Consider the following 22,930-nt stretch of genomic DNA (forward strand, 5'->3'; position numbering starts at 1 on the left):
CTCAAGTCGGCCATGAGCAAGCTGACGTCGGGTGGTGTTCCAAAGGGCGAAGGAACGGGCTCGCTGCCTGCCAAGCAGAAGGATGTCGATGACTCGTCTGCTGGTAAGGAGGACAGCAAGCAGTAGGATGATGCTCCGAGGTCTTTCTGCGACCTGATTTGAGCGCATGGTCGCTGGAGCCAAGGCTGTCTGGCCGGACGTGCATTCGGGGACAGTTGTTTGCGAGCGGCAATACCGCCATAAGAGCGTTGAGCTGTGCTTGCTTGCTTGCTTCTGTGCCGTGGCCAGATAACGGAATCGCAAGGGGTTGAGAAGACGATGGATGCAGACGCGCTGTGCATGTGCGTGGATCCTTTCGTAGTGAGAGCTTCTAGGTTAAGAACTTTGATAGTGAATCAACTGGATCAAGGGTAAGATGTCGATATTCTGCAGTGATATGCCAGCGTTTGGGTGCGAAACATGGAATGACCGAAGCCTGCATCGCCATGGGATGCAATCCTCGACAAGTAAACGGTACCAGTCAGTCTATTCAGCCGGTAATGTACAGAGGTGCGCTGTCGGCCTCGTCTTCCTCCCTGCTAGCAAACGTGACCAACACTCTACGCCGTGGTCCTGACCAGCCCAGTCACGGTCTCCTCGATCTGCTTGTCGGACAGGCCCTCGAGGCTCTGCGACTTCTCGACGCCGTATTCTACACCGACATGTCAGCGGGCTTGTTCGGTTTTGTTCTCGTCGTCTGAGGGTGGTTTCGAGGCGTGTGCTAACCGTATCGCGCAAACACCTTGGGCAGGGTGCCGGCCGCTTCGCGCAGCATGATGGGGGTCTGAGGGTTGTGCTTCTTCATGGTGGGGTATGTCCTCGTGAGGAAAGACCTGGCCGAGGAAACGAGAGGTCAGAATGGAGGACGATGGGCCGGCGGTAGAGGAGGGTTGCTTGCATACCTGGTCGCGGCGCTGTGCTCGGAGGTCTGGCAGAAGAGGAAGCGCACCTCCTTGAGGGCCGTGGTGAAAGCGTACTTGCCAGACATGATCGCTGGCGTGTGGCGGCGTAGGTTCAAGCGGGTGTGGTGGTTCAATGGCTCAGCAAGGGTATCTTGTTGTGGTTGCTCAATCGGGGGGGGTGGATGGAAGCTCTGGCGTTGAGGATTGACGAAAGTTGACGATTCACATTGCTCGGATTACCCACCTCGTGCATAACCCGCTTTAGACGCTGATGCATGGAAATTGCACAACTGCTCGGGGGCTGCACAACTGCTCGGGGGCTGCACAACTGCTCGGGGGCTGCACAAAAGGGTCTCGGAAGCCATCCCGTTATCGCTGGCTCGTTGGCTGGCGCTTGTTTCCGGTTAACTCCGCCCAACGCCAATCCAATTCCTCCAACAAGATCCTCCACACGTCAAAAGTTGCCCGCCCAGGATCGGAGCTTTTGGGTTAGACGAACAACCGCTCTCCCAACGTCGTGACAATCGCACCTAAACGTCCATCTCCGCTCTCTCCCGCCCGCCCCGACCGCCGCTCTACAAGACAACCTCTTCAACGACTGCGATCTCCGAACCACGCTGCTTGTCGACCCTCCTTCGACCCTTAGGTACTCAACAGAAATCCATCCCAAGACTCCCTCCACACCAACGGACGGCAAGATGGCCCCCACGACCAACATCCTCCGCGCCTCGCGGCCCATCTTCCAGCGGCAAATGTTCACCGGTGCCGCCGGCGCCCGTACCCGCGCCGCCTTCCAGAACCCCGCCTTCCGCGCGAGGATCTTCCGCGAGGGTTCTAAGCGCTGGCAGAGCGCCGACGCCGGCGCCGAGAGCCAGGCTCAGCAGAGCTGGTTCAAGCGCATGTGGGACAGCCCCATTGGCTTGAAGACGGTGCACTTCTGGGCGCCCGTCATGAAGGTACGACGGGGCTTTCTTCTCTCCGTGTTGTTCCTTGTATTCCCATGAGACTGCGTAGCATACAGCCCCCAGAAGTTTCGGCAGAGCTCTGTGCCGTGGGGACTGCTGGACGTGGATAGGCATGCAGCAACTACCAAGATGCGCGGGAAACGGGATACGCCCGGAAGGTGCCAGACAGACAGAGCATCCGTGCTAACCGCGACCATAGTGGGCAATCGTCATCGCCGGCATCTCCGACTTCTTCCGCCCCGCCGAGAAGCTCTCCCTGACCCAGAACGGCGCCCTCACAGCGACGGGCCTCATCTGGACCCGTTGGTGCTTGATCATCAAGCCCCGCAACATCCTGTAAGTGCTCTCTGCGCCGTCTGTCCACGACGCCGCGAGCGAGCATCTCCCCTCTGACCTGTCTCGCAGCCTCGCCACCGTCAACTTCTTCATGGGCATCGTCGGCATCATCCAGGTCACCCGCATCCTGATGTACGAGCAGTCCAAGAAGGGCTCCGTCGCCGGCGTCGTCGAGGACCTCAAGCAGGACGTCAAGGACAACGTCCCCAACCCCATCAAGGACAGCACCTCCAGCCCCTCGTCCTAGAGGGCGGCATACACTCACCAACCGACACATGTCTGTACGATGACTGGGCCGTGGTAGACTTGGCTGCGGGGGAATGGCCTGGGCTACGCGAGGCGCGCGCCCGAGGCGTACAGGGGAGGAGAAGCGAGTGGTCTGGGTCGTGCGAGGCGATTTAGAGCACCGACTTTCGACGAGGAATGAGAGGGCTGGATCAGGAGATTTGCCTGGCATCGACAGCGTTTTCTTCTCCTTCTCGAAGACGTCTTTTTTTCTTTACTTCGCGCTGGTCAGGTGGACCGATTGAGGAGGCGGGCTAGAGGATAGACGTTCTGCAGGCACTGCCTGGCAGGCTATTCTTGTAAAGTAGCGTCGCTAGAGCGCCGTAAATGATTATCTGACTTGGGAATCCGGCGTGAACACAACCTCGTCTGTCGGTCTTGACTAGTTGCTACGAGTTGTCAAGGCTACGGGTATTGGATGTCCTGTAGTCTTGGAATTAGAGAGCATATTTCGTAGATCCATCAGGCGAACTGGAACGTCGTATGGCAGGCAAACAGGAATCGTGTGCAAGCACGGTTGGTGCAGGACTGAGAATCATGGGATGCGTCCCTGATGAAGCTGATTGCGCGAGAGAATCAATTTTCGAGGCCACCGTGTACCATTGACGTTACTTCGACTGAAATGCCTATTGTTACAAATCGAGGCATGAGGCAAGCTATACCTCTCAATGCCAGTGACCATGTCCAAGTCGTCTATTTAACGATATAGTCATGTGAGTTCTGCGTATTAGAGCAAGTACCTATCATCCCCAGGCCCATGCGGTTGCTCGCAGAACTCAAAGTCAGGAACCACCTCAGTGCTACATGATGCCGACATTGCCTGATACCTGACATGGCTGCATTGGCCACTCCTCCCTCCGACGGCGATCGTCATCTTGGACCAGCCACCAACCTCATTAACTCGACCTGAATACAGACAGGTCCCTGCTCGTCAATCTCCTTGGACTCGCCGTCGATTGTGAAATATAGAGCCTGTCCTGGCTCTGCCGGTCCGCCAAGCTCCATGTATGCAGCTGATCGCTTCTCGAGGTAGTACAAGTCCAACCATTTGTTGCATGCCCTTTACTCGTTTGCATTGCTCATTAGCATTGGGCAATTATTATCTAGCGCACGTTGTTCGTTCCACGTGAGAGGAGGCAGCCCGGCTGCAGCTCCGCACATCCGTATGTCTGTTTCTGTGCTTTGTGCCAGTTCATCGAAACACTGGAGCCGTTAGTCGGTGCTGATTGCAATTATGTCCAGGCCAAAAACTCACCCTCCTGTTGGTTACCCATCTTGCTCCGCGACACACGCTCGCGCTGTCGGGGTCCTGCTTTGCCATTGCCGACTCTCTTCAGATCCTCTAGTCGCTCACGCGCTTTGGGGAAATCTTGGGCTGCAAAGAATAGTCGGTCAGTTACCGACTATCACGTCTCAGGGTCACCATACTTACCGGCTGCACGCCAGTACCAGCGCTTTGCATCCTCCAAGTTCGCTGGCGCACCAATGCCCACCTCGGTAAAGTAACCCATGGCATACTCAGCCTTGGCCAAGCCCGCGATCGCGGCCTTCCGCGCCCATAGGTATGCTTCGGTGTCGCTCTGCTGGAGAACTCCCTCGCTTCCGGTCAGGTACCAGCCACTCAGGGCCAACTCGGCCTGATGCTCTTCCTGGGTGGCAGCCTTGGAATACCACATGATGGACTGTCTTGGGTCGACGGGGCAGCCCATGAGTCCGTACTCATACACGCAGCCAAGGCGGAACTGGGAAAACTTGTAACCCAGCTCTGCCGCCTGCTGGAATAGTTGCAGTGCATATGTCTCATCCTTGACAATCGCATCGTTCGGCCCGGCTGATTCGTAGAGCAAGCCAAGTTCGTGAAGCGCATGTGGGTTCTCAGGGTCGGCGCGCTCGGCAGCGCGCTTGAGCCAGCCTACCGCCTCCCGCGGGTTCTTCTGCTGGCCGAGCAGACCCTTGAGCAGTATCATGCCCACCTTGTACATGGCAGGCGTGTCGCCGAGCGTTGCAGCTCTCTTGTACCACTGTATCGCCTTCAACGGGTCACGCCTCGTGCCGCCACCATCTTCATTGCCAATTTCGCAACACACAGCTGTCCTGTACGCAGCAGCGGCGTGCCCGAGCTTGGCGGCCGATTGGTACAAGGTGAAAGCCTCTTTGTTCTCCGGCTCAGCACTGAACAAGCCACGTCCGAGTGAGTCGGCGTACAGAAACATTGCATCGAGGTTCTGGGCGTTCGATAACTTCTTCAGGATTTTGCTCGCGTCCATCAGGTATCGTTCCCGTGCGCGGCCTCGGCCTCGTTGGTCGGCAATCTTGGCAACAAGCACATCAGCCGCTTCGATAAGTCGTTTGGCCAGTCGTAGAGCAGATTCTTGGTCGTTGGGGTCGTTCTTGATGACCATGCGTAGGTGCTCGAGCTCCTCGTTTGTTACGGGTGGTTGGGCTGCTTTGGTCGAGGCGGGCGTTCCAGAATTCCGTTGCGGTTCGGGAGGAGCTTGTTGTTGTGGGCCGGCCATCGGGCTTTGCGATGTGCCATTGTAGTTGCGCACTGGCATCGGTCGGTCGTTCACGTTCATGGCGGAGCCTGCCATGTGCCCGGGACGCACTGGCGCTGGATGGTGAGGCAAGGTTTCCGATCGCTGGGGCGCGGGGCCATTCGGTAGACCAGATCTCACCGGGACTGGCCCGCCCGCACCCGACTGATGTTCCCAACCATTCTGATCATATGAATCCTGGAAAGGGCCATGCCGTGCGCCGTTGATCGGAGGCATGGGAGGCGCATCGCCTACCATCTCGAACACAGCCGCTTGGGGTTGCCTCAAATTTGGTTGGGATTTCATGCCCCTGAGGTCCGGTGTGCGCCCTGGCCCGGGTTGTGGTCCTGACGGCATTCCAGGGTGTCTCTGATGGTCAAGAGACCCGCGGGCCCTGCCGGGTTCTTCAAAACTGGGAGCTCCCGAGTTTACGAATGGCGGGTTTCGAGTATACTCCGGGTTGCTCATCCGCGAGGGAGTGTAATACGAATCGAGAACGTCACCAACTACTTCTTGGTGATCGCCCCCGTAATAGCCCTGGTCACCGTTATCGTAGCCCCCGTAGCCCCCCGCAGACTGCGGGACCTCTTGGACCGGCGGGTACATGCGTTGAGGGGGTGGCCGGTGACTTTGCGACGTCGCCGGCCTTGCTGACGGTGGCAGCCCTCGGTCAGGCGCTGTATTGTACGGCATTGTTCCCGTACGTTGAAGAGGCCCCCGAGCCATGGGATCAACGTTTGTCGGCATTGTCATACTGCGACCTGGCGGGCCGAATTCGTTGGCTGGCGGAGGAGCCCCATATGCGTCGTCTCGGTATTTGGCGCCAAACTGGGGTGCTGGAGCTGGGCCTCGACGCGAATTCTCATATTGTTGGTAGCCTCGGGGAGGACCTCTGGCATCCATGGGAGGCCGGCCATAATCGCCCTCAGAAGATCGCATCTGACTACGCTGGGCACCACTGCCTCCGGGAGGAGGCCCGTTTCGCGGCCCTGCGATGTCCATACCGGCCATCTGGCTGATCATATCTGACTCTTGTTCAAAATCTGCCCGGCGCTGATGGCCAGGGAAAACCGGAAAGGCGCCGCCGAATCCTCCAACCGTGTCAGGACTGATTTGGCCTGCATCCAAAGAGGGTCGCTGGCGGCTCGCTGATCATTGTCAGTACGGTAAGCAGCTTAAACATGCGTATGCTGTACTCACATGCCGGGTCAGAGTTCGCCGAACGCTCATACTGCATCGGCCTGCCACCTCTTGCCGGTGGACCATTTGCAAAGCCTCTGCCAGGGCCAGGAGGGCCGCCTCGAGGAGGGAGAGGGGCGCTTCTTGCAGAGTCAGCGGTTGGGGGCCTCGCCATCGGACCACCCCGTCCCATCGGCGGCCGGCCTCCACGCCCAGGGCCAGGGCCAGGGCCAGGGCCGTATCGATCTTGGGGAGGATATTGCTGGTTCGGTGGAGGGCCACGACCATAGCCCTGGTCGTGATGGTGCTGCCCGCCATAGTTCTGACCATAACCACCATTGTCATATTGATCATATGCATAGTTGTCCTGGTAGCCGTCGTATTGCTGCTGAGGCGCATCGTAGTGTTGGGGAGGGCCTTGATGATAGGCTTCGAGAGGTGGACCTGGCCGTTGCGCTCCAGGGCCAGGGTAAGGCCGCTGCGCCGGATAACCGCCCTCGTACGCCATTGCTTCCTTGCACCGCTTGAAAACAGCCGGTGTTCAAAGTGTTGAAGGCCTTGTTGGTAGGAAGAAGGGGGAGGCTCGAATGCGATTCGAGTGGACCCTCACCCCACGTGCTTCCTTTGCGCAGTCGCGGTTTCGATCCCAAGTGCAAAATTATTGTCCTGGACGGGGTTCAACCGGAAAAGAAATAAAGGATGAGGTTGTCGTGGTCCAGAAATATATCCAAACCAACGCCTGGCTATGTTGTGGTGCCGGCGTGCCGAGGCCTCGATGTCCAAAGCCCTGCGGTCAGGGAATGCGTTTGGGGTTGGTTCGGTGCGTTGGTCGTTTCTCAGAAGGGCAGGTCGCGCGGCATTTGGTCTTTGCTGCTGATTCCCTGAATGCCGCTCCGGACACACTTTGACGCAAGGAAAGTGAAGGGAGAAATGGGACGAGGTACAGTCGCTGCTGCTCGTTCGAGTTTGTGTTGGCCCTGTTTGAAACACTGGGATGGCGACGCTCCGTGTCTACCGGCTGGGGGGCTGAAGGGAGGGGGGTTCGAGGTCGGAAGGGAAAGCCACCTGTTGCCACAGACGAAGGGCGCTGGCGGCGGGGGGGTCGAGGAGTCGATCAGGGGTGGGAATGAGCTTTCTGAAGAGTGGCCCAGACTCTGGCCACGCAGAAACTCGGATGTCGCTGTGCGAGTCGAGTGTGAAGGGAGAGATTGGCTTGTGTGGCCTGGTGTGGCCGTTGCAAAGGCCCTTTGCTGATTTGTACTGTATGTGGTCTCTGGACAACTGCGGACGGCCAAACCCACCCTGAACCTCGGGGACCATGTGAGCATAAGGAAATGGGAGGTGAGGAGCAGAGAAGGCCCCTTCCCCCCCTGCCACCTTCCGTCGAAAGATGTGGGTGCTACTGGTCCCTGGAACGCCCCAGCCGTTAACAGACTAGCAGAGATGCCAGGCGGGCAGGTACGCCCCAGTCACCAGTGGAGGGGGACAAAGGTCCCTGGAAGGCGCTACTGGTTGCTGGGTTCTAGCCCCGCAATGTCGCCTGTCGCCTGTCGCCTGCCCGTCGTTGTCGTCTGTCGCCTTGCGCCTGCCCCCCCTCCCCCCCCCCACCCTGAAGCACCCTCATCATTCTGCCTTGTCTGTTCGCGAGACTGAGCCGACTCGGGCAGCGCCAGATGGACGGCACGAGAGCTTCCAGTCTCCAGTTCCCAGTCCCCAGTCCGCTACTGGTCCACTGAAAACTCAGCGTTGGCTGGGCTGAGGTCAGATACCTGGCCTCGTTCCGCCCGGCTCGTCTCATTGCGACATGCATCCCCCTTCCCGGCTTACGTACAGTACAGGCTGGTACGGCAGGCTGAACGAGGGTCATTGATCCGTCACGATCCGAATTCCTACATGTGGCACTCTTTCACCGAGTTCCGTGCATGGCCGCAACACGATATCCTCAAAACGACGACGAGGACATCATCGTGAACAGTCTCTCACCAATGAGCAAGACAGACTCTGGTTCTATTTTGGTCCACTGGCTCCTTCATTTGCCAGACAATGCGCAGGTCTTACCCCGTTGCGCAAACCTCCATGTTGTACCGGGGCAGTGTATCAGAAGGCCAGACAACAGCGTGATTGGCCCCAACACCTCCCGCTACCTAGGGGGGCTCAAGATCGCCCTGGCTTCACGTCGCTCCATTCTTACTAAGGTCTGCGGCACCGCCTGTCAGGGGCGCGCTGTAACCTTGGTACATGTAGGGGCTGGCACGGCCTAGGATAGCATCCGTTCCGTCGATGCGACGTTCTCTGACGTCGGCTCGCCACGAGAGCCGGCTGCGGTTGTCATGCGTCTAGGCTGTTGAGGATTTCTATCATATGCTTTCGCACATCTACCTACGCAAGCGCCATGTCATCCCATGTCGGCAAAAATATCTTTCTTGACGCCGAAGACTCCTTCCACCAGCGTCCGGGTCGTATTGACGGGGGCTGCCAATGTCCTCGCAACCCGCAGAGGGGCCGATGATTCTCCATTCGGGCTTGGCGGGATGCCTCCGAAAGCCCTAGGGGTTGGTTTCTCCATTAAACGTCGGCCCAAGATGTTGGCACGGCACACGGGGCCGGATTGCGCCGCTCTTCACGGCAGGGTCAGTGACTGCACGATTCAGTATTGCGATCCTCTGGGGCGGTGAGACCGCCAACACTGAGCAGACAATTCATCAGGCGACCCCGTTCGCTACGTGGAGTCAGCATTGGCGGCCTCTCTGACGGGACTGCTAAAGATCGGCACCCGTCGTGGCGCCCTCATCATCAACTCGGTGACTTCCCATGAGGCGCGAATACGCGGCAAGCCCAAGCCTGATACCTATCACTAGATGATGAGGTATGCGGTTAATGCCCACAGGTTGCCTTGGTGGAGAGCGCACCCCGTTCTCGCCTCCAAGCTGCATTGGTTCCTGCAGCGGAAGACCTGTTAGCGCCGAGGCGCCGCGTCGATCCGGTATGATGTACAGCGGCTGCGGCTGGCTCATCGCTACCCAACTGAGCTGCATTATTCTGGAGTTGGTCAGACTGGGGAGAAGATCCTTCACTGGCCACACCACATGGCAAGCAATGGCTCAGCGAAATGGTTAGGTTGGGCGACTGGGGGTGAGAGACGGTGGAGAAACGATTGCCGACCACAAGGCAGCCGGGCAAAGAAATTGCGGTATCATTGATTCACCAGATCAGTGCTGCAGCTTGTGGCTGGTGACCGCCGTGAGTGCGGGGCTTCACAAGTATCCAGCTCGGACCAAGGAGGTCGGCAGCATTCCTCTGGCATTGTATTGACTACGCTTCAGAAAGGCACCCTGAGGCTTAATCAGAAGCAGCCGCTTCCGTTCGCAACAAAAATGCAGAGCGTGCTATTTCCGGGTTCTTAGTGTAGAATATGCCAGGGCGCAAATACCACTGTAACCCAACCCCCGGGCCAGAGAGCTGATGACGTGCAGACTCAATGTCCAACGTCTCACCGCCTTCCATTCCGAGCACCACTTGACCCGTCATTGACTGCACGCCTCCTCGACTTTGCTCTGGCTGCGATTTGACACAGCATACCCTGCGGCTAGAGAGTGCAAGCAGCCCAGCGCACCAAAGCCAAAAATGCCGAAGCCGTTAAATTGGAGATTATGGACAAAGATGGCCGTCGGGTGAGTTTCTGTGTCTCCAGTTCGATCGCTTGCATGACTGACCATTTCTTTCGCAGCGGCGGCGTCTGCGTGATCGGCGGACCAGCCTTGACGATGTGGCTCACGCCCACTGAGGATGAGCTTTTCAAACGATACAATCCAGATTTACAGAAACGCAGTTTGGAGAGGAGAGAGCAGACGCAGCAGGAGTTTGATCAGTACGTGGGGAAGCTGAAGGAGCTGTCCAAGTCCAATAAACCACGTAAGTCGAATGAACTCCAACAATACCCGACAAGCTTTTACAGAATCTGATGGCATGTAGTTTGGACGGCTTGGGAAGACGAAATCAAGGCGAAGAAGGAGACGGATAGGCAAGCGCACCAAACGAAAGCGAACGAGCTTGCGCTGCAACAAGAGGCTATCAGGAGAGAGGCGGGAGTTTCCAAATGAGCAATTCAGGGGCTTCTGAAGAAACACATGGCGAGTTATGATTTTCTGTACGATGTGTGTAACACTATTGGGATCATGCTTCATAAGGGTCATTCGAGTACGGACCTCTAGGGTGGAATGAACATTGTCGTTAATGGACATACGCTAGACCTTTGTGATGACCATGACACTGCCGATGCTGTTAGTGTCTAGACTCACCAATGAGGGTCATGGATATGAGTCCTGTCGTTGGGAGGGCTTTCTATTTCAATCAACCTTGAATGTGAGTATATGGGAAACCCCTGCATTGGCAGGCTGAGTTACGCATCACAGACCCTCGTGTCGTTCAACATGATAAGCATGCAATATTCATGTAGCCTTCTAAGCCACTGAATACACAGACAACTTCTCGCGAACACTATTCCAATATCAAGGCGGCTGGTCAGTGAATAGATGTCAAGACACAAGACCACTCTCGGTGTGGGTCCAGAGCCCCGGTGGCCAATGCGGGGTGAATCGGTGAGCTGCCGGAGAGGACGTCGGACATTAGTAATTCCTCAAGCGAAGAATTCTTGGCGGCGCACAAAAACCATCTTCCCCAATAGCCATCATCATCAGGTCAGCCTCGCGACGTAAAACGGATCAGACGAATTGAGGTGAGTGACGCAGGAGGGCCCTTACGCAGCAGTCACGATCTTGTGAAGCCGAAAATGCTTTTTATCCGACTCGAAAATGGCTAATGCGTCCGATGCGTAGCTCACAGCCCTGTACACCGAATTATCCCACCGCAAACCTCGGGTCCCTTTCGATTCAATATGGCCGACATTCAGGAACGCCTCAAGAAGCTCGGCGCTGTTGCGCGGACTGGTACGTCCAATTCTGCATGAAGCTACAATTATTCTCAGAGGGTGCAAACTAACATGTCTCGAATAGGGTACGTCTCTATATAATCTCCGACCGCGCGTTTTCGAGGAACGAGTCGAGCACCGAACGCTAACCGACGTCTTCATACAGTGGCAAGGGCACCCCCCGAAGGACGCAGAAGCGTGGTGTTGCCGGCCGCTCCGCCGGTGACGACAAGAAGCTCCAGGCTTCCCTGAAGAAGCTCAACGTCCAGCCCATCCAGGCTATCGAGGAGGTCAACATGTTCAAGTCTGACGGCAACGTCATCCACTTCGCCGCGCCCAAGGGTATGTGCCATTCTTTGGTGGATTGGGAAGATGCAAGGGTGGCAATCTAACATGGTAATCGCAGTCCACGCCGCCGTTCCCGCCAACACCTTCGCCGTCTACGGCAACGGTGAGGACAAGGAGCTCACCGAGCTCGTCCCTGGCATCCTCAACCAGCTCGGCCCCGACTCCCTTGCCTCCCTCCGCAAGCTCGCCGAGAGCTACCAGAACATGCAGAAGGGCGAGAAGGACGGCGATGAGGACGACATCCCCGACCTCGTCGAGGGAGAGAACTTTGAGAGCAAGGTCGAGTAAGGCCGGCTCTTGTCTGACACCGAGCTTGCGATCGAATTTCTGTTGCGACGGCATGGGGGACTCAATGGGCTTAGGCAATTCAGCTACTAAACCGGCGGATGAAGGGAGGGGAAGGTACACCCCTTTTGCAATATGAACCTGGCATTACGACACTGTCGTCGAAGCGAGTCCGAACTACTTGGTCGTGAAATGGCGCTGGATCGGGATGCGCGGCGTATGGCACATCAGGCACCGAGGTTGGCCGGCCCAGCTCCATAGCTGATGTACGAAAATGGGATACAACGGCTTGGAAGCAAACTTGTCTTGTGATTATGGTGCATGCTGAGGGATGCAAATGGCGCTGTTGCTACTGGCTATCTAGGGCAAAGCTATCATCGCCTGTGTTTTCTGCCCATCCGGTCAGGGACTCGCTCCTGACCTGATCAACGACGGTACGACGGGGAAGTGAGAGCTCTCCAGCCTTGATATCTGCGTATGATGTTGCCGAGAGGGAGGCCCGCAGGTCACGCTCAGTCGAGTGTAGCAACGACGCAGTTTCACGAGCCAGCGTCCACATCTGCCTCCGAGAGGTAGAGCTGGCACCTTTGATGTCGAACGCCCGTCTTCCTTGCAGAACACCCCCGATGAGCCCCTCATTCAGCCCATTGGCGTTCCACGCCGCCGCCAGGTTGCTCGCACCAACCGTCCCCGACTTGGCTTCCACAGCTCTTTTGGAGTTTTCGAACTCGCGTGCTGTGGTCTCGACATGGAACGGGTGAAATGCATACCCGCCCGCCCACGTCTTGTCCTTCAGGGCAGACATTCGTCCCTCCGACGAAAAGCTACGCTGGCATCCAGTGACGGAATGCTGCGACTGGGGCAAGACAACGACATCAATGTATGCGTTCCCTGGATGGATGAAAAGCGCTGTGAGGGATGACAGGATCGAGGTGCACTGCCGTATTGCCATCTTATCAGAACAAGACTTGGACAGCGTGGGCGGTGCATCTGCCCTTGCGGGCTTGCGACGCACAATGCCTAGCTGAGAGAAGAAGCCGCGCCCGGGCATGGATGGATCAGCCGATGTGGTTGTCGCATCTTCGCCAGCTTCCACTGGCGCATCCCATGGCGATGCGTCCTCTTGCGTCGCCATGGTGAGCTCCATGCTCGCGTCGCCACAGGGGGCCTCCGAACAGTACATGTAGAGACGAACGTCGTCCGCAATCGCAAAAGGCTGCCCTTCCCAGTCCTGGGTGCCTTGAGGGTTGTACGGCCCCCGTTGTTCATCAGTGCGGTAGCGAAGGATTCCCAGCTCACTAGATTTGTTGAGCAACATTTGATGACACGCCGATAGGAGAAAACGATTGAAGGCCCGCAAGACCAGAATCTCAGCGTGCCAGTCATGCAGTCCAATGCCGTTTGCCTGGGGAATTTTCGAAGCCGGTAGACACTTCATACCTGTACTGCAGAAATCATCATCAGCACATGGAGGAAAGTCATGACACTCGTGGGCAATTCATTGCATATGAAGGCATTCTGACAACTCCATCGAGGCACGGCTGCTCTGGAGATACAATCATGTACTCCGTGAGAAATGTCCCGCCAGTGAGTGTTGATCCATGAGATGCTGGTGAGATACATTCAAAGACCACCGGGTCGAACTCACGCTACGGCCAAACATGTAAGTGTCCCATCTTGAGCGGCGACAATGCCACTCAGAGGCACCCATTCATGAACCCCATTGTCCCTTACTTGGGGCTTCCGTCTTGCGGGAAGCTGGCGGAACTTCTCGAACACAGCATCTGCGATGAGGTCGGGATCGACGACTGTCATTTGTCCGCCGGGTTGACCTAACAAAGGTAGTGACGAAATACCTACCCCAGCAGGAGGCCAAGTTGGGCGGGGTGTGACCAGGTGGTGGGCGGGTGAAAATCAAGCCACACTGGTTCAAAAAGCCCCACCGAGCCACGGCAAAGCTCTGTGGTCATGTGACCCGAGCGAACATGGAAGCGATGGCTCGGTGGGGCAAGGGCTATTCGACGCACGACTCACCTGTCGAAAAATTGCACCTGATCGTACTTACCCTCACAGACAAGCAAGTCAAGCGTTCGCATCAAATACCGCCAAAGTACGTGTTACCCGTTACAACGCCCAGCAGTCTTCCACAGTTTCCCTGGTGTGCAAACCAGCTGGCCGAAGCCGCAGACTGCACCCGAAAACCAGCGACCGAAATTGCACATCGCCACTCCGAGTTTCGAGCTGACATTCAATCTCTCAAGATGCGCACGTACGACGACTCCTTCTCGGGCCAGAGAATCTACCCTGGAAAGGTACGACACGCGAGACTCCTCCCTTGCCTTCTTTCTAGACGACCCCAATGCGAGATGGACGAGGGCCTGTTCGAGCCTAGGGCTGCCCAGATGTGGGAGACAAGATATCGAGGAGGGGTCTGATGGAAAAGAGGGATCACGATTTTGCTTCGATTTGCTTCGATTTTGCTTCATACTCTTTGAGTGATCCAGGACTAACCAGGCTGTGAAACTTGTAGGGTAAGCTCTACGTCCGCGGTGACTCCAAGACTTTCCGTTTCCAGAACAGCAAGTCCGAGTCCCTGTTCCTCCAGCGCAAGAACCCCCGCCGCATTGCCTGGACCGTCCTCTACCGTCGCCAGCACCGCAAGGGTATCTCTGAGGTACGTTGTCCCGCCCTGCCAGCGGAAAGCGGCAGCATCGCCTGCCGGCCGCAACGCAAACACCACGCCTCCTATCAGCCTACTGACCCCTCCGCCACAGGAAGTCGCCAAGAAGCGCACCCGCCGCACCGTCAAGGCCCAGCGTGCCATCGTCGGTGCCTCTCTCGATGTGATCAAGGAGAAGCGCAGCCAGCGTCCCGAGGCTCGCTCCGCCGCCCGCGCGGCGGCCATCAAGGAGAGCAAGGAGAAGAAGCAGGCCGACGCCGCGGCGAAGAAGGCCGACAAGGCCAAGAACGCCGGCCTCGCCTCCAAGGGCCAGACCAGCCGCATCTCGAGCAAGCAGGGCTCCAAGGGCGCGCAGGCCAAGGTCCAGGCCAACACCCGCTAAATGCTTTTTCGGAGTAGGGTTTTGAGTCACGGATTGTGGAAGCTGGAATGGTAATTCCGGGCGGAGGAGGGGCTGGGACGGGCGCCGTGGACAGATGAAAAACGGGCAGAGGATTCAATCCCCCAAGCCCACCCCCCGGATGGAACTTGACGAAAGGCAGGAGTCGAGGTTCTTTGTGTCTTACACGGCTGGTTCTCTACACACATCTCGGTAGCACGGAATTGCATGAAAGTCCCACGGGATAAATCAAAGACACATCAGGGTGTGACTGACGTGAGTGAGGCTGTCCGGACAGTGCATCACCATGTCCAGAGGTGCACATTCGAGCGACGTATGTTCCACGAAAAGGAGACTTGTCAAATTGTTTCGAGCCTTACTCGCTTTGCTCAACGAGAAAGAACAATTGCGAATTTGCCGCATTCGGGCAAGCAGGTGGTAGTTCGAGCAGTCAACCATCAATGATCTATGTCTGTCTGTCTGTCTATCTTGTATCCCATTACTTCGTAATCATCATCAAACCCCTCAGAGCTTCGACAAGACGCCCTCGGCGCCCGTTAGCGCAATGCTGCCCTTCTCCGTCTCCAGCTCAGAGTACGTGACCTTGCCGTGGTCGACGACGAGGGCGTAGCGCGCCGTGCGCTCGCCCAGGGTCCAGCCGATGCTCTGGGAGAAGGCGGCGCCGGCGTCCGAGGCGAAGAGGATGTACTCGTCCTTGACGCCGTTGGCCTTGCCCCAGGCGCTCATGACAAAGGCGTCGTTGTAGGCGATGAAGACGACCTGGTCGACGCCCTTGGCCTTGAGGGCGTCGAGGTTGGCGAGGTACGAGGGGACGTGGGCGGCGGAGCAGGTCGGGGTGAAGGCGCCGGGGACGGCGACGAGGACGACCTTCTTGTTGGCGAATTCTGCTTCGTGTCAGATGGGAGCTTCTCACTACGCGTTGAGGGGCTGTGTGCGGGGTCGCACAGGAGGGGCTCTCTCACCCTTGCTGGCGTCGTAGTTGACGGGAATACCGCAGGCGGTGAACTCGGACGTCTCAGGCTGGACGGGGACGTAGGAGAAGATAACCCCCTCAGGGAACGAGTCGCCGACCTTGAGAGACATGCTGAAGATTGTGTGGGAAACCTTGGTGGTTGTCGGTTATGAGGGTGGGTTTGCTGGTGGGTGTATGAGGCGAGAGGCGGACTGGGCGATAAAGTCTCGTGGAGGATGAGTCGTGGTGTTTTATGGTGAACGAGTGCTCAATCGAGATCCTGCCCCGAGCCCAACGAGTCAATTGAGGCAGGAGTATGCCGAGCTGGCCACAAGGGTTCTACGAGCTTCCGCGGTAAGTGGATCTCGCGACTCTGGCGAGTACGGGGCCTGTCCCCCAGACGCCGGACAGCCAAATAAGTCGAGCAGCTGCAGGCTACCTTAGATCGGCGGTATTTGGAATTAGTTCAGTCAAGGGCCAGGACACAGGGCCCAACAGGCACGTCAGGCCATTCGCTGCTGGATCATCCGGCAGAACCCTTCACGACTCGACGCATGCCGGGCCCCGCATCGATGGCGATATTGCGGTGTTAAATGGTGAGGCGCCCGCCGTACCTCCGATGGCCGGAGGACGGAGGTGACCGAGGAGCCCCTCGCTGCTCCGAGCCGAGGCGGCGACGGTGGGATGCAGGACGTCGACGCAGAGACAGCGATCGTTGCCAGATGGCCATGTCGAGATGAATCAGCCTGGGTTTTGGATTTCTTCGGGATTTGAGTGTCGATGTTGAACTTCATGTTGAGTCACCGAGGCCGGCCTCTGCGGGATTCCACGCCCTTACTACGACACCGTTGCTGACTGAGACTACACGGGAGCCCGATGTTGCATCACAATGTCACAACTCCTTCCCCTCTTTCTCACGCGAGTACAAATAACTGGCAATTTTCCCATTTCATACGTGACATACCACAAAAAGATAGCGTTCCAAAATGTCTACCGAAACAAAACCGCCATGCCCCCCCTTCACCGCCGAAACGGCGCAAATCAAAGTCAAGTCTGCGCAGGATGCATGGAATACGAAGTCAGAACATCCACCTCTGCTTTTAGTCTCACTCGACATAATCCAAGACATGGCTAATACTTTGCCTCAGGAACCCTGAGACAGTCAAGATGGCATACACACCTGACTCAGTCTGGCGGAACAGGGACGTCTTCCTTCGCGGCCGCGACGAGATTGTGAAGTTCCTGAGCGAGAAGTGGTCGCGCGAAGATGGCTACAGCTTGCGCAAGGAACTATTTGCCTTTTCTGACAACAAGGTAGAGCCAGCTTTTCATCTCGTCGACTTGCACGCTTGACTAATGCCTGAGGATCGCTAGATTGCCGTACAATTTTGGTACGAATGGCACGACGAGAGCGGCCAGTGGTGGCGTACTTACGGACTCGAGGACTGGACCTTTGCAGACAATGGCCTGATGCGGAAGCGGCAAATGAGCGGCAATGATGTCAGAATCAACCAAGACGCGAGGTGGTTCAAGGAAGGCGTCGACGTCAACTCGGTGTCCATTGGCGAGGAGCACTGGTGAGGTTGAGGAGGCGAGTAGCATGCGGTACGATGACGGCTGTCTCAGAGCCGTCAGCGAGTGCTCTGGAGCTGAACTGTAGAGATGGGAGCCTTATTCATGGGGTTTATTGAGGCCCATAATTGCCTGGGCTTGTTCTGCCGCTACCAAACATGTCACCACCCCCTCTTCCCGTCCCTGGACTTCGAATATACGGTCAATGAATCCAATAATAATGATAATACAAAATTGCAGTATGAATTCAATCCTCGAAACCCAGTGTTATGAATCGTGACACAATGAGACATCTCGGATCAATGCTCGAGCAAATCCGCAAAGAGCCAAACCCCGCCTTAAACAATAGCTACTTCCCCACTGCTGGCCACCCTGCGACATTCCAGAAATCTGCTTCAACGGGGACCAACACGCTACCAAGGCCCTTGCAACTTCCATGGAAGACTTGATTCATTATGCCTCGCCTGGCCTCCATTCTGCCTGCTGTTTCCTTTCATTTCAATGAATTTCTTGCGCTCCAGGCTACTCTTGTCTTCAAGTCGACTTGAGCATATCATGACATCCTCAGGTTTGGGCCTTGCCTTGTCAAGCGATACCAACCCTTTCACGAGCAGCGAGCTCCAATTTAGAGGCAACACGGCCGCCGCTGTAGCTGGCCCTGCTTCTCAAGCTGCTTCGGGGGATACCGAGCCGTTTCGTCTGACGACCATCGGCTCAGAGCCGATGACGCTTCAGCCTCTGACTCTCGCAAAGTCACCTCCGAGCCTTGTCAAGCGACTGTCAGAATCATTCTGGAGCCGGGCATCCACGGCACTCGGTTCGATCTCCTTCGACTACTCACCGGTTGACGGGACTGGCAGTGCCCGCCGGCACCGGGTGGTCCTTGGCGCTTCTTCGAATATGAATGGAGGGCGTTCAGTCAACAAATTCGCCATTGCACAATCGAGCAAGTGTGTGGGATTTACCATACAATCAACCAATTCTCCGGGACCTCACGACGTTGATCTTCACTTTCGGCTGTTCTTCGATCCAGGCACGGATCGCATGGTCATCTTCAACTTGGCCACCAAGCAAATGACGGCGAGGAGTATTTGCGACATAGCCAGCAACATGAAAATCGAGTTGGAACCCTACTCACCCACCATGTTGGACGCTGGGTCATGGGCGATCTTCACTCCCTCTGGGCGGCACGCTCTAGACTTTTCAATCCTTCCACGTAGGCATGTCGTCATATCGAAGGCACCTATCCAGGATCTGGCACCGCGAGCAGTCTCTTCGAAGCGGCCGTTGGAAATATCCCAACCCCTCGATTTGGCCAAGAGGGGGAAGTATGATGACGACAAGCAAGCGGAGGAGGGTATCGTAAGGAGCACAGTGATTGTTTTCCAGTCTGTGCCATTGGCACCTTTGACAGACGTTTCTGCCTCCACAACTGGTCAAGGCCACGATGTCCCCCTTGTTGCTCATCCGTTAGAGCAGCTCAGGATGGGAGACAAGGCTGACATCATTGGCCTCGGCGGCGAAGAGTATGTGTTGACTCGAGAGGCCAATATCATGACGACCAGAAACACGCAAGTCTTCCAGGCCCAGCATTCGCAGCTACCTGGAGACATGGCTGTCGTGAAGGTGATTCGAACGCCGTCCCACGACATTCAACTGGGTGCATCAGACCCGAGCGCCATGAAGATTAGCAGAGCAGCGGAGATGTGGCTGAAGGAGTATAAAAATCACTCGAAATTGTCTCAGCATGTGAGTGCAAAATGTCAGAAGGAGGGCATACTATTTATGAGCTGACCTTTCTCTTGCTTCAACTGGGCAGACAACCGTCGTTCGTCTACACGAAGCTGACGCCAGGTTCCTCTCGCTGTACATGGAGCACGTCGATGCACCGGCACTGGCGAGTTGTCGTGGGCAAGATCCGAATCCGATGTGCACATTGAGCGAGGCCGACGCGCTGCGCGTGATGGCCGACATAACCACTGCACTCTTGTACATCCAGGAGCAGGGCATTGTGCACAATGACATCAAGCCTGCCAACATCCTCTACTCGCCGACCCGCGGTGCAGTTCTTATCGATTTCGGCCTATCATCGGAGCTTTCTAACAAGACAAGAATACACAATGGCGGGTCGCCATGGTATGTACCGCCCGACTACTTGACTACAGGAGAACGCGGGCCGTCGGGCGACGTGTTTGCACTGGGGGTGGTCATGTTGTTTCTTCTTCGTAAGCTGCCACTCCCGGAGCTGAGATCTCCTCGGCTCAACTGGATTATTGCCGACGTGAGGACGCCTGGCAGCGGAAGAGGAGAAGAGGTCCGTGAAGCCATGAGTCGATGGCAGGAGATTGTGAGAAAAGCCTCACAGCTTTTGGATATTCAGAAGTTAAAGCCAGACAGGTTGGTTCATGGGATGCTCGCCAACAATACGCGGATCAGAATTGGCGTGCGCGATTTGATCGATAGTTTATCTTGATACGCGAGAACCCCATCACCGTAGCTATAATAAGATAGACCCGGCATGCATCGTTGCGGATGTGAAAGCGTTGTGGGGGGATGTGAAGGTGGCATGGGCTCCAGCAAGACCAATGGAATGATGCGGACTTGAAAGGTACGAGAGTCCTCCCTTCCAGAGCTTGGTAAATGCTGTGGAGTAATCTCAGTCGGGCGATTTGAGGTCGTGCCAAGATAGCGGAGCGGATTAACCTTTAGTGAGTTCATATACTGATTATATAATCCGTTGATCCGTCGTCGTCAAGGGCGCCCCGAGCCTTGAGTTTGCCGCTTCCAACATCTTCCACCTAGCCTTCATCTACGAACCGACGAGCAACTCAAGCGACCCCCGAAATGGAGGGCAACCTCCCATCCCCAGATTATGCCTACGATATGGAGTGGAAGTGGCCTTGGGCCAAGTTCGAACTGCCTCCCAACGCGCTGTTCACCACACTCCAGGAACGATTCAACACTCGCCAGTGTCCTATCCAAGATCCCTATGCTTTTCACCAGGATGTCTGCGAATCTGCCGACTACTCTGCCACATTGGAAGAATTTTATACTCAGTTATCCGCGAGGAGGGATGAGCGAGTTCGCGAACTCAACGAGGCATGGGCGGACATTGCTTCCCTGCTCGCATGGTCATCCAACTGGAATTGCGCTGGGTGCGAGCAACAAACGCCCGGCGAAAGTTCCGAGAACGACGACGTAACCAGCCGATGGAGCAAGTTCTGCGACCTGTCTCGAACCATGTCGTTCGACTCCATGGTGCGGTTCTTCGACGGCTGGTGCAGGGACAGGCGCAGAATTGAGACCCAGCAGTACTTGGATCTCAAGAGAGATGTGCAGGCTTTTCGGGATCGGAAACCGATCAAGTTTCCAATCAACCGTGTTACAAGCGACGCCGTTAATTCCGAAGCAGCAACAACAAGGGACGGTCGACTATCGTCCACACCCGAAGCCTTTCGACCTGTGTCCCCGGAGTCAATAGTGTATAACATCAACAACGAGGGCAGGAAAGAGGGGGAGGTGGTGGAAAAGCAGAAGGAATCTTCTCAAACTACTACCGCCAAGGTCTCACGCGAACATTTCAAATCCGAAATAGGGCCTCTTGGACCTACCCAAGAGGAGAGCCGTCACGACAAATATGTGTCGAAAGCGCACCGCACCACGGCTGATGTCGATTACCCCGCACCCCGGAACTCGAAACGAGCCATCACTACACGAGAAGAACTACAAGAAGGAGATTCCACGGACGGCCAGGCTTTGCACAGCAAGAAGCGACGACGGATATCACAAGAGCATCATGATGGCTGCATCATGGGACGCTCTGGCGTCGAGAATCATCGGATGAGCAAGAAAACGTCTGGCGAAGTGCCAGATCAGCAGGCGGAAAGTCGAGACGTATGGGACAGGAGTCTGAGTCCAGAAACAGGGCATTAATGATTCTACATATCGCTAGTTCTCAACATTCCCTAAAGGCCCAAGAGTGGAGTTTTGAATGGCATCCATTACTTCAATGAACCCTTCCATGGTACCTAGGGTATGTATCATATGATAACCATACTTTTTCATATCCATACGAGCAATCCCTGTGTATGCTGACTGACCCGAAGACTTCTCAGTACGGGACGCTAACATGGCAGGTCCCGGCCGGCAAGACTGGCGCGATGATCATTGACTCAGCCTCCACGAGGTTACCACGACCCTTTGCTTGGTATTGCTGGCGGTATTTCCCCATTTCCCAGAAGAGTAGTACGCAAACAGATCGTGAGATCGTCCACGTGCCAGACATGGATTCTGGATCATACTCCATTCTGGCAATTTTCCATCGATCAACTTGAGCCCGCTTCCATCCCCAGGGCTTTGTGCTAGAATCGCCTGGCGCCCGAGTCTGCTTAGTTGGGTAACTGTCCCAGAACAGCCGTGAGGCTAGATTAGAGAGGGTAAAATGTAAAAAAAAGTAAGCAAACGCCTTCGAAGCCGAGAGATCAGTGCTGCGACCATGGCTGCAAGAGGGAGCGAAGTGTGATGTGACGCCCATTCCTGGTTGCAGCCCAGCAAGCCTTCAGCAAGTGATATCTTGGGCAAATTAACGCCACACCCCCTCACCCATCCCCCCTGGGCGGGAGGGGTGGCAGCGCATGGGCCACTGCGATTGCGATCTCAACAGCGGTCATCAGCCGAGCCAGGGATGACCATCGGGACGTTGAGGACACCAATGGGAAAACGGGATGCAGCAGGGGCACACAAGATCTGCCCGGCACGAAGCGCATCCGGTTGATGAGTTTCTTGGGTTTTGGGGACTGGCTGTCGCTTGTCGGTCTCCTGGGGTCGCTGCCGGAGCATGCAAACACAATTTTGGAACGCAACAAGTTGAAAAGCATGGGAAGGCGATAACGTGTTTTCAGATGGAAGCAACGGCCTGCCAGGCGGGCCTCGCGTCGATCGGCCAGCGCACCGAACATAGCGGCCGTGCACGGACGATCCAGAGTTCTTGTGTTCTGTGTATGGCGGAGACTTAGAGACTAGTACAGTAGCTGCTGTTCAGCGCTCGAGTGAGGCCGCCTTCCTTGCAAGGCTTGCCAAGATGACAGAACAGGTGGGCGCGAGAAATCTCAGACAAAGCAGAGCGACGTGACAGCGGCAGAGTACGCTAGAAGCAGAAGACCACGGGGGTGCGGGGATATTTGGCCAGCTGGTCGCTCGTCATTTTGTAATTTTCTTTTTTCTGCTCGTTCGTACCGGCCACCTTGTCCTCGAGGCATTGTAATTCTCTTGCGCAATGCAGTCAATCAGTGCCCATAGCTGACCCAAGACGGAAACGGCCGCGATAATTTCCTGCGAGCTAAGGCATACGACAGAAGCAAGCTTGCCCTCGAGGAATGGCCGGATTACCCGAAGGAGAGAAGAGTATTGTGTTGGACCGTTGGTTGCGCAATGCCTGCTGCATTAGAAGAAGAAGAAGAAAACGAGGCGCGCTGAGCACCCCTGAACATTGTTTCAGATGAAGATGCGAGTCCACTCCAGATGCTG

General features: G+C 56.3%; 12 protein-coding genes across 12 annotated transcripts; 8 read left to right on the forward strand and 4 right to left on the reverse strand.

Moving 5' to 3' along the window:
- Nucleotides 1–509: 509 nt before the first annotated feature.
- Nucleotides 510–1,108, reverse strand: VDAG_02511 (NADH-ubiquinone oxidoreductase 10.5 kDa subunit). Its single transcript, XM_009653164.1, has 3 exons — nt 942–1,108; nt 766–872; nt 510–691 (listed from the first exon to the last, which is right to left on the reverse strand). The coding sequence occupies exons 1-3, from the start codon at nt 1,025–1,027 to the stop codon at nt 600–602; spliced, it is 285 nt and encodes a 94-aa protein (XP_009651459.1). The 5' UTR covers nt 1,028–1,108; the 3' UTR covers nt 510–599.
- A 531-nt stretch (nt 1,109–1,639) lies between these two features.
- Nucleotides 1,640–2,489, forward strand: VDAG_02512 (uncharacterized protein; the record flags this gene model as incomplete). The annotated part of the gene is made up of 3 exons (XM_009653165.1): nt 1,640–1,897; nt 2,106–2,242; nt 2,312–2,489. The coding sequence occupies 3 exons, from the start codon at nt 1,640–1,642 to the stop codon at nt 2,487–2,489; spliced, it is 573 nt and encodes a 190-aa protein (XP_009651460.1).
- Nucleotides 2,490–3,630: 1,141 nt separating this feature from the next.
- On the reverse strand, nt 3,631–6,748 carry VDAG_02513 (SKT5 protein; the record flags this gene model as incomplete). Its single annotated transcript, XM_009653166.1, has 4 exons — nt 3,631–3,749; nt 3,819–3,902; nt 3,960–6,209; nt 6,262–6,748. 4 exons carry the CDS (start codon nt 6,746–6,748, stop codon nt 3,631–3,633), a joined length of 2,940 nt encoding a protein of 979 aa, XP_009651461.1.
- A 1,894-nt stretch (nt 6,749–8,642) lies between these two features.
- On the forward strand, nt 8,643–9,098 carry VDAG_02514 (uncharacterized protein; the record flags this gene model as incomplete). Its single annotated transcript, XM_009653167.1, has 2 exons — nt 8,643–8,870; nt 9,006–9,098. The coding sequence occupies 2 exons, from the start codon at nt 8,643–8,645 to the stop codon at nt 9,096–9,098; spliced, it is 321 nt and encodes a 106-aa protein (XP_009651462.1).
- A 724-nt stretch (nt 9,099–9,822) lies between these two features.
- VDAG_02515 (CBP4 domain-containing protein) lies at nt 9,823–10,475 on the forward strand. The gene is made up of 3 exons (XM_009653168.1): nt 9,823–9,911; nt 9,968–10,152; nt 10,213–10,475. Exons 1-3 carry the CDS (start codon nt 9,865–9,867, stop codon nt 10,338–10,340), a joined length of 360 nt encoding a protein of 119 aa, XP_009651463.1. The 5' UTR covers nt 9,823–9,864; the 3' UTR covers nt 10,341–10,475.
- Nucleotides 10,476–11,134: 659 nt separating this feature from the next.
- VDAG_02516 (nascent polypeptide-associated complex subunit beta) lies at nt 11,135–11,803 on the forward strand (the record flags this gene model as incomplete). The annotated part of the gene is made up of 4 exons (XM_009653169.1): nt 11,135–11,173; nt 11,225–11,253; nt 11,334–11,509; nt 11,574–11,803. The coding sequence occupies 4 exons, from the start codon at nt 11,135–11,137 to the stop codon at nt 11,801–11,803; spliced, it is 474 nt and encodes a 157-aa protein (XP_009651464.1).
- Nucleotides 11,804–12,091: 288 nt separating this feature from the next.
- VDAG_02517 (tRNA-specific adenosine deaminase) lies at nt 12,092–13,591 on the reverse strand. Its single transcript, XM_009653170.1, has 2 exons — nt 13,449–13,591; nt 12,092–13,245 (listed from the first exon to the last, which is right to left on the reverse strand). The coding sequence occupies exon 2, from the start codon at nt 13,236–13,238 to the stop codon at nt 12,150–12,152; it is 1,089 nt and encodes a 362-aa protein (XP_009651465.1). The 5' UTR covers nt 13,239–13,245; nt 13,449–13,591; the 3' UTR covers nt 12,092–12,149.
- Nucleotides 13,592–13,869: 278 nt separating this feature from the next.
- On the forward strand, nt 13,870–15,110 carry VDAG_02518 (60S ribosomal protein L24). Its single transcript, XM_009653171.1, has 4 exons — nt 13,870–13,910; nt 14,062–14,112; nt 14,331–14,474; nt 14,575–15,110. The coding sequence occupies exons 2-4, from the start codon at nt 14,062–14,064 to the stop codon at nt 14,860–14,862; spliced, it is 483 nt and encodes a 160-aa protein (XP_009651466.1). The 5' UTR covers nt 13,870–13,910; the 3' UTR covers nt 14,863–15,110.
- A 274-nt stretch (nt 15,111–15,384) lies between these two features.
- On the reverse strand, nt 15,385–15,963 carry VDAG_02519 (peroxiredoxin type-2; the record flags this gene model as incomplete). Its single annotated transcript, XM_009653172.1, has 2 exons — nt 15,385–15,764; nt 15,843–15,963. The coding sequence occupies 2 exons, from the start codon at nt 15,961–15,963 to the stop codon at nt 15,385–15,387; spliced, it is 501 nt and encodes a 166-aa protein (XP_009651467.1).
- Nucleotides 15,964–16,799: 836 nt separating this feature from the next.
- Nucleotides 16,800–17,647, forward strand: VDAG_02520 (response regulator receiver domain-containing protein). Its single transcript, XM_009653173.1, has 3 exons — nt 16,800–16,910; nt 16,981–17,146; nt 17,207–17,647. The coding sequence occupies exons 1-3, from the start codon at nt 16,819–16,821 to the stop codon at nt 17,411–17,413; spliced, it is 465 nt and encodes a 154-aa protein (XP_009651468.1). The 5' UTR covers nt 16,800–16,818; the 3' UTR covers nt 17,414–17,647.
- Nucleotides 17,648–17,959: 312 nt separating this feature from the next.
- VDAG_02521 (uncharacterized protein) lies at nt 17,960–19,877 on the forward strand (the record flags this gene model as incomplete). The annotated part of the gene is made up of 3 exons (XM_009653174.1): nt 17,960–18,354; nt 18,625–19,153; nt 19,224–19,877. The coding sequence occupies 3 exons, from the start codon at nt 17,960–17,962 to the stop codon at nt 19,875–19,877; spliced, it is 1,578 nt and encodes a 525-aa protein (XP_009651469.1).
- Nucleotides 19,878–20,204: 327 nt separating this feature from the next.
- Nucleotides 20,205–21,866, forward strand: VDAG_02522 (uncharacterized protein). Its single transcript, XM_009653175.1, has 2 exons — nt 20,205–21,437; nt 21,511–21,866. Exon 1 carries the CDS (start codon nt 20,249–20,251, stop codon nt 21,335–21,337), a length of 1,089 nt encoding a protein of 362 aa, XP_009651470.1. The 5' UTR covers nt 20,205–20,248; the 3' UTR covers nt 21,338–21,437; nt 21,511–21,866.
- Nucleotides 21,867–22,930: the final 1,064 nt, after the last annotated feature.

Source organism: Verticillium dahliae, genomic scaffold (assembly GCF_000150675.1).
Source record: "Verticillium dahliae VdLs.17 supercont1.4 genomic scaffold, whole genome shotgun sequence".
Taxonomy (NCBI): domain Eukaryota; kingdom Fungi; phylum Ascomycota; class Sordariomycetes; order Glomerellales; family Plectosphaerellaceae; genus Verticillium; species Verticillium dahliae.

Bases quoted from the DNA above. Each gene is read 5' to 3' on its own strand.
- VDAG_02511 (XM_009653164.1), bottom strand. From the start codon at position 1,027: ATGTCTGGCAAGTACGCTTTCACCACGGCCCTCAAGGAGGTGCGCTTC. The intron at 873-941 runs GTATGCAAGCAA...TTCCTCGGCCAG, and splicing joins GAGCACAGCGCCGCGACCAG to GTCTTTCCTCACGAGGACAT. The intron at 692-765 runs GTTAGCACACGC...ATGTCGGTGTAG, and splicing joins CAAGGTGTTTGCGCGATACG to AATACGGCGTCGAGAAGTCG.
- VDAG_02520 (XM_009653173.1), top strand. From the start codon at position 16,819: ATGTCTACCGAAACAAAACCGCCATGCCCCCCCTTCACCGCCGAAACG. The intron at 16,911-16,980 runs GTCAGAACATCC...ACTTTGCCTCAG, and splicing joins CAGGATGCATGGAATACGAA to GAACCCTGAGACAGTCAAGA. The intron at 17,147-17,206 runs GTAGAGCCAGCT...GAGGATCGCTAG, and splicing joins TTGCCTTTTCTGACAACAAG to ATTGCCGTACAATTTTGGTA.
- VDAG_02518 (XM_009653171.1), top strand. From the start codon at position 14,062: ATGCGCACGTACGACGACTCCTTCTCGGGCCAGAGAATCTACCCTGGA. The intron at 14,113-14,330 runs GTACGACACGCG...TGAAACTTGTAG, and splicing joins AGAGAATCTACCCTGGAAAG to GGTAAGCTCTACGTCCGCGG. The intron at 14,475-14,574 runs GTACGTTGTCCC...CCTCCGCCACAG, and splicing joins ACCGCAAGGGTATCTCTGAG to GAAGTCGCCAAGAAGCGCAC.
- VDAG_02522 (XM_009653175.1), top strand. From the start codon at position 20,249: ATGGAGGGCAACCTCCCATCCCCAGATTATGCCTACGATATGGAGTGG.
- VDAG_02515 (XM_009653168.1), top strand. From the start codon at position 9,865: ATGCCGAAGCCGTTAAATTGGAGATTATGGACAAAGATGGCCGTCGG. The intron at 9,912-9,967 runs GTGAGTTTCTGT...TTTCTTTCGCAG, and splicing joins TGGACAAAGATGGCCGTCGG to CGGCGGCGTCTGCGTGATCG. The intron at 10,153-10,212 runs GTAAGTCGAATG...GATGGCATGTAG, and splicing joins GTCCAAGTCCAATAAACCAC to TTTGGACGGCTTGGGAAGAC.
- VDAG_02517 (XM_009653170.1), bottom strand. From the start codon at position 13,238: ATGAAGTGTCTACCGGCTTCGAAAATTCCCCAGGCAAACGGCATTGGA.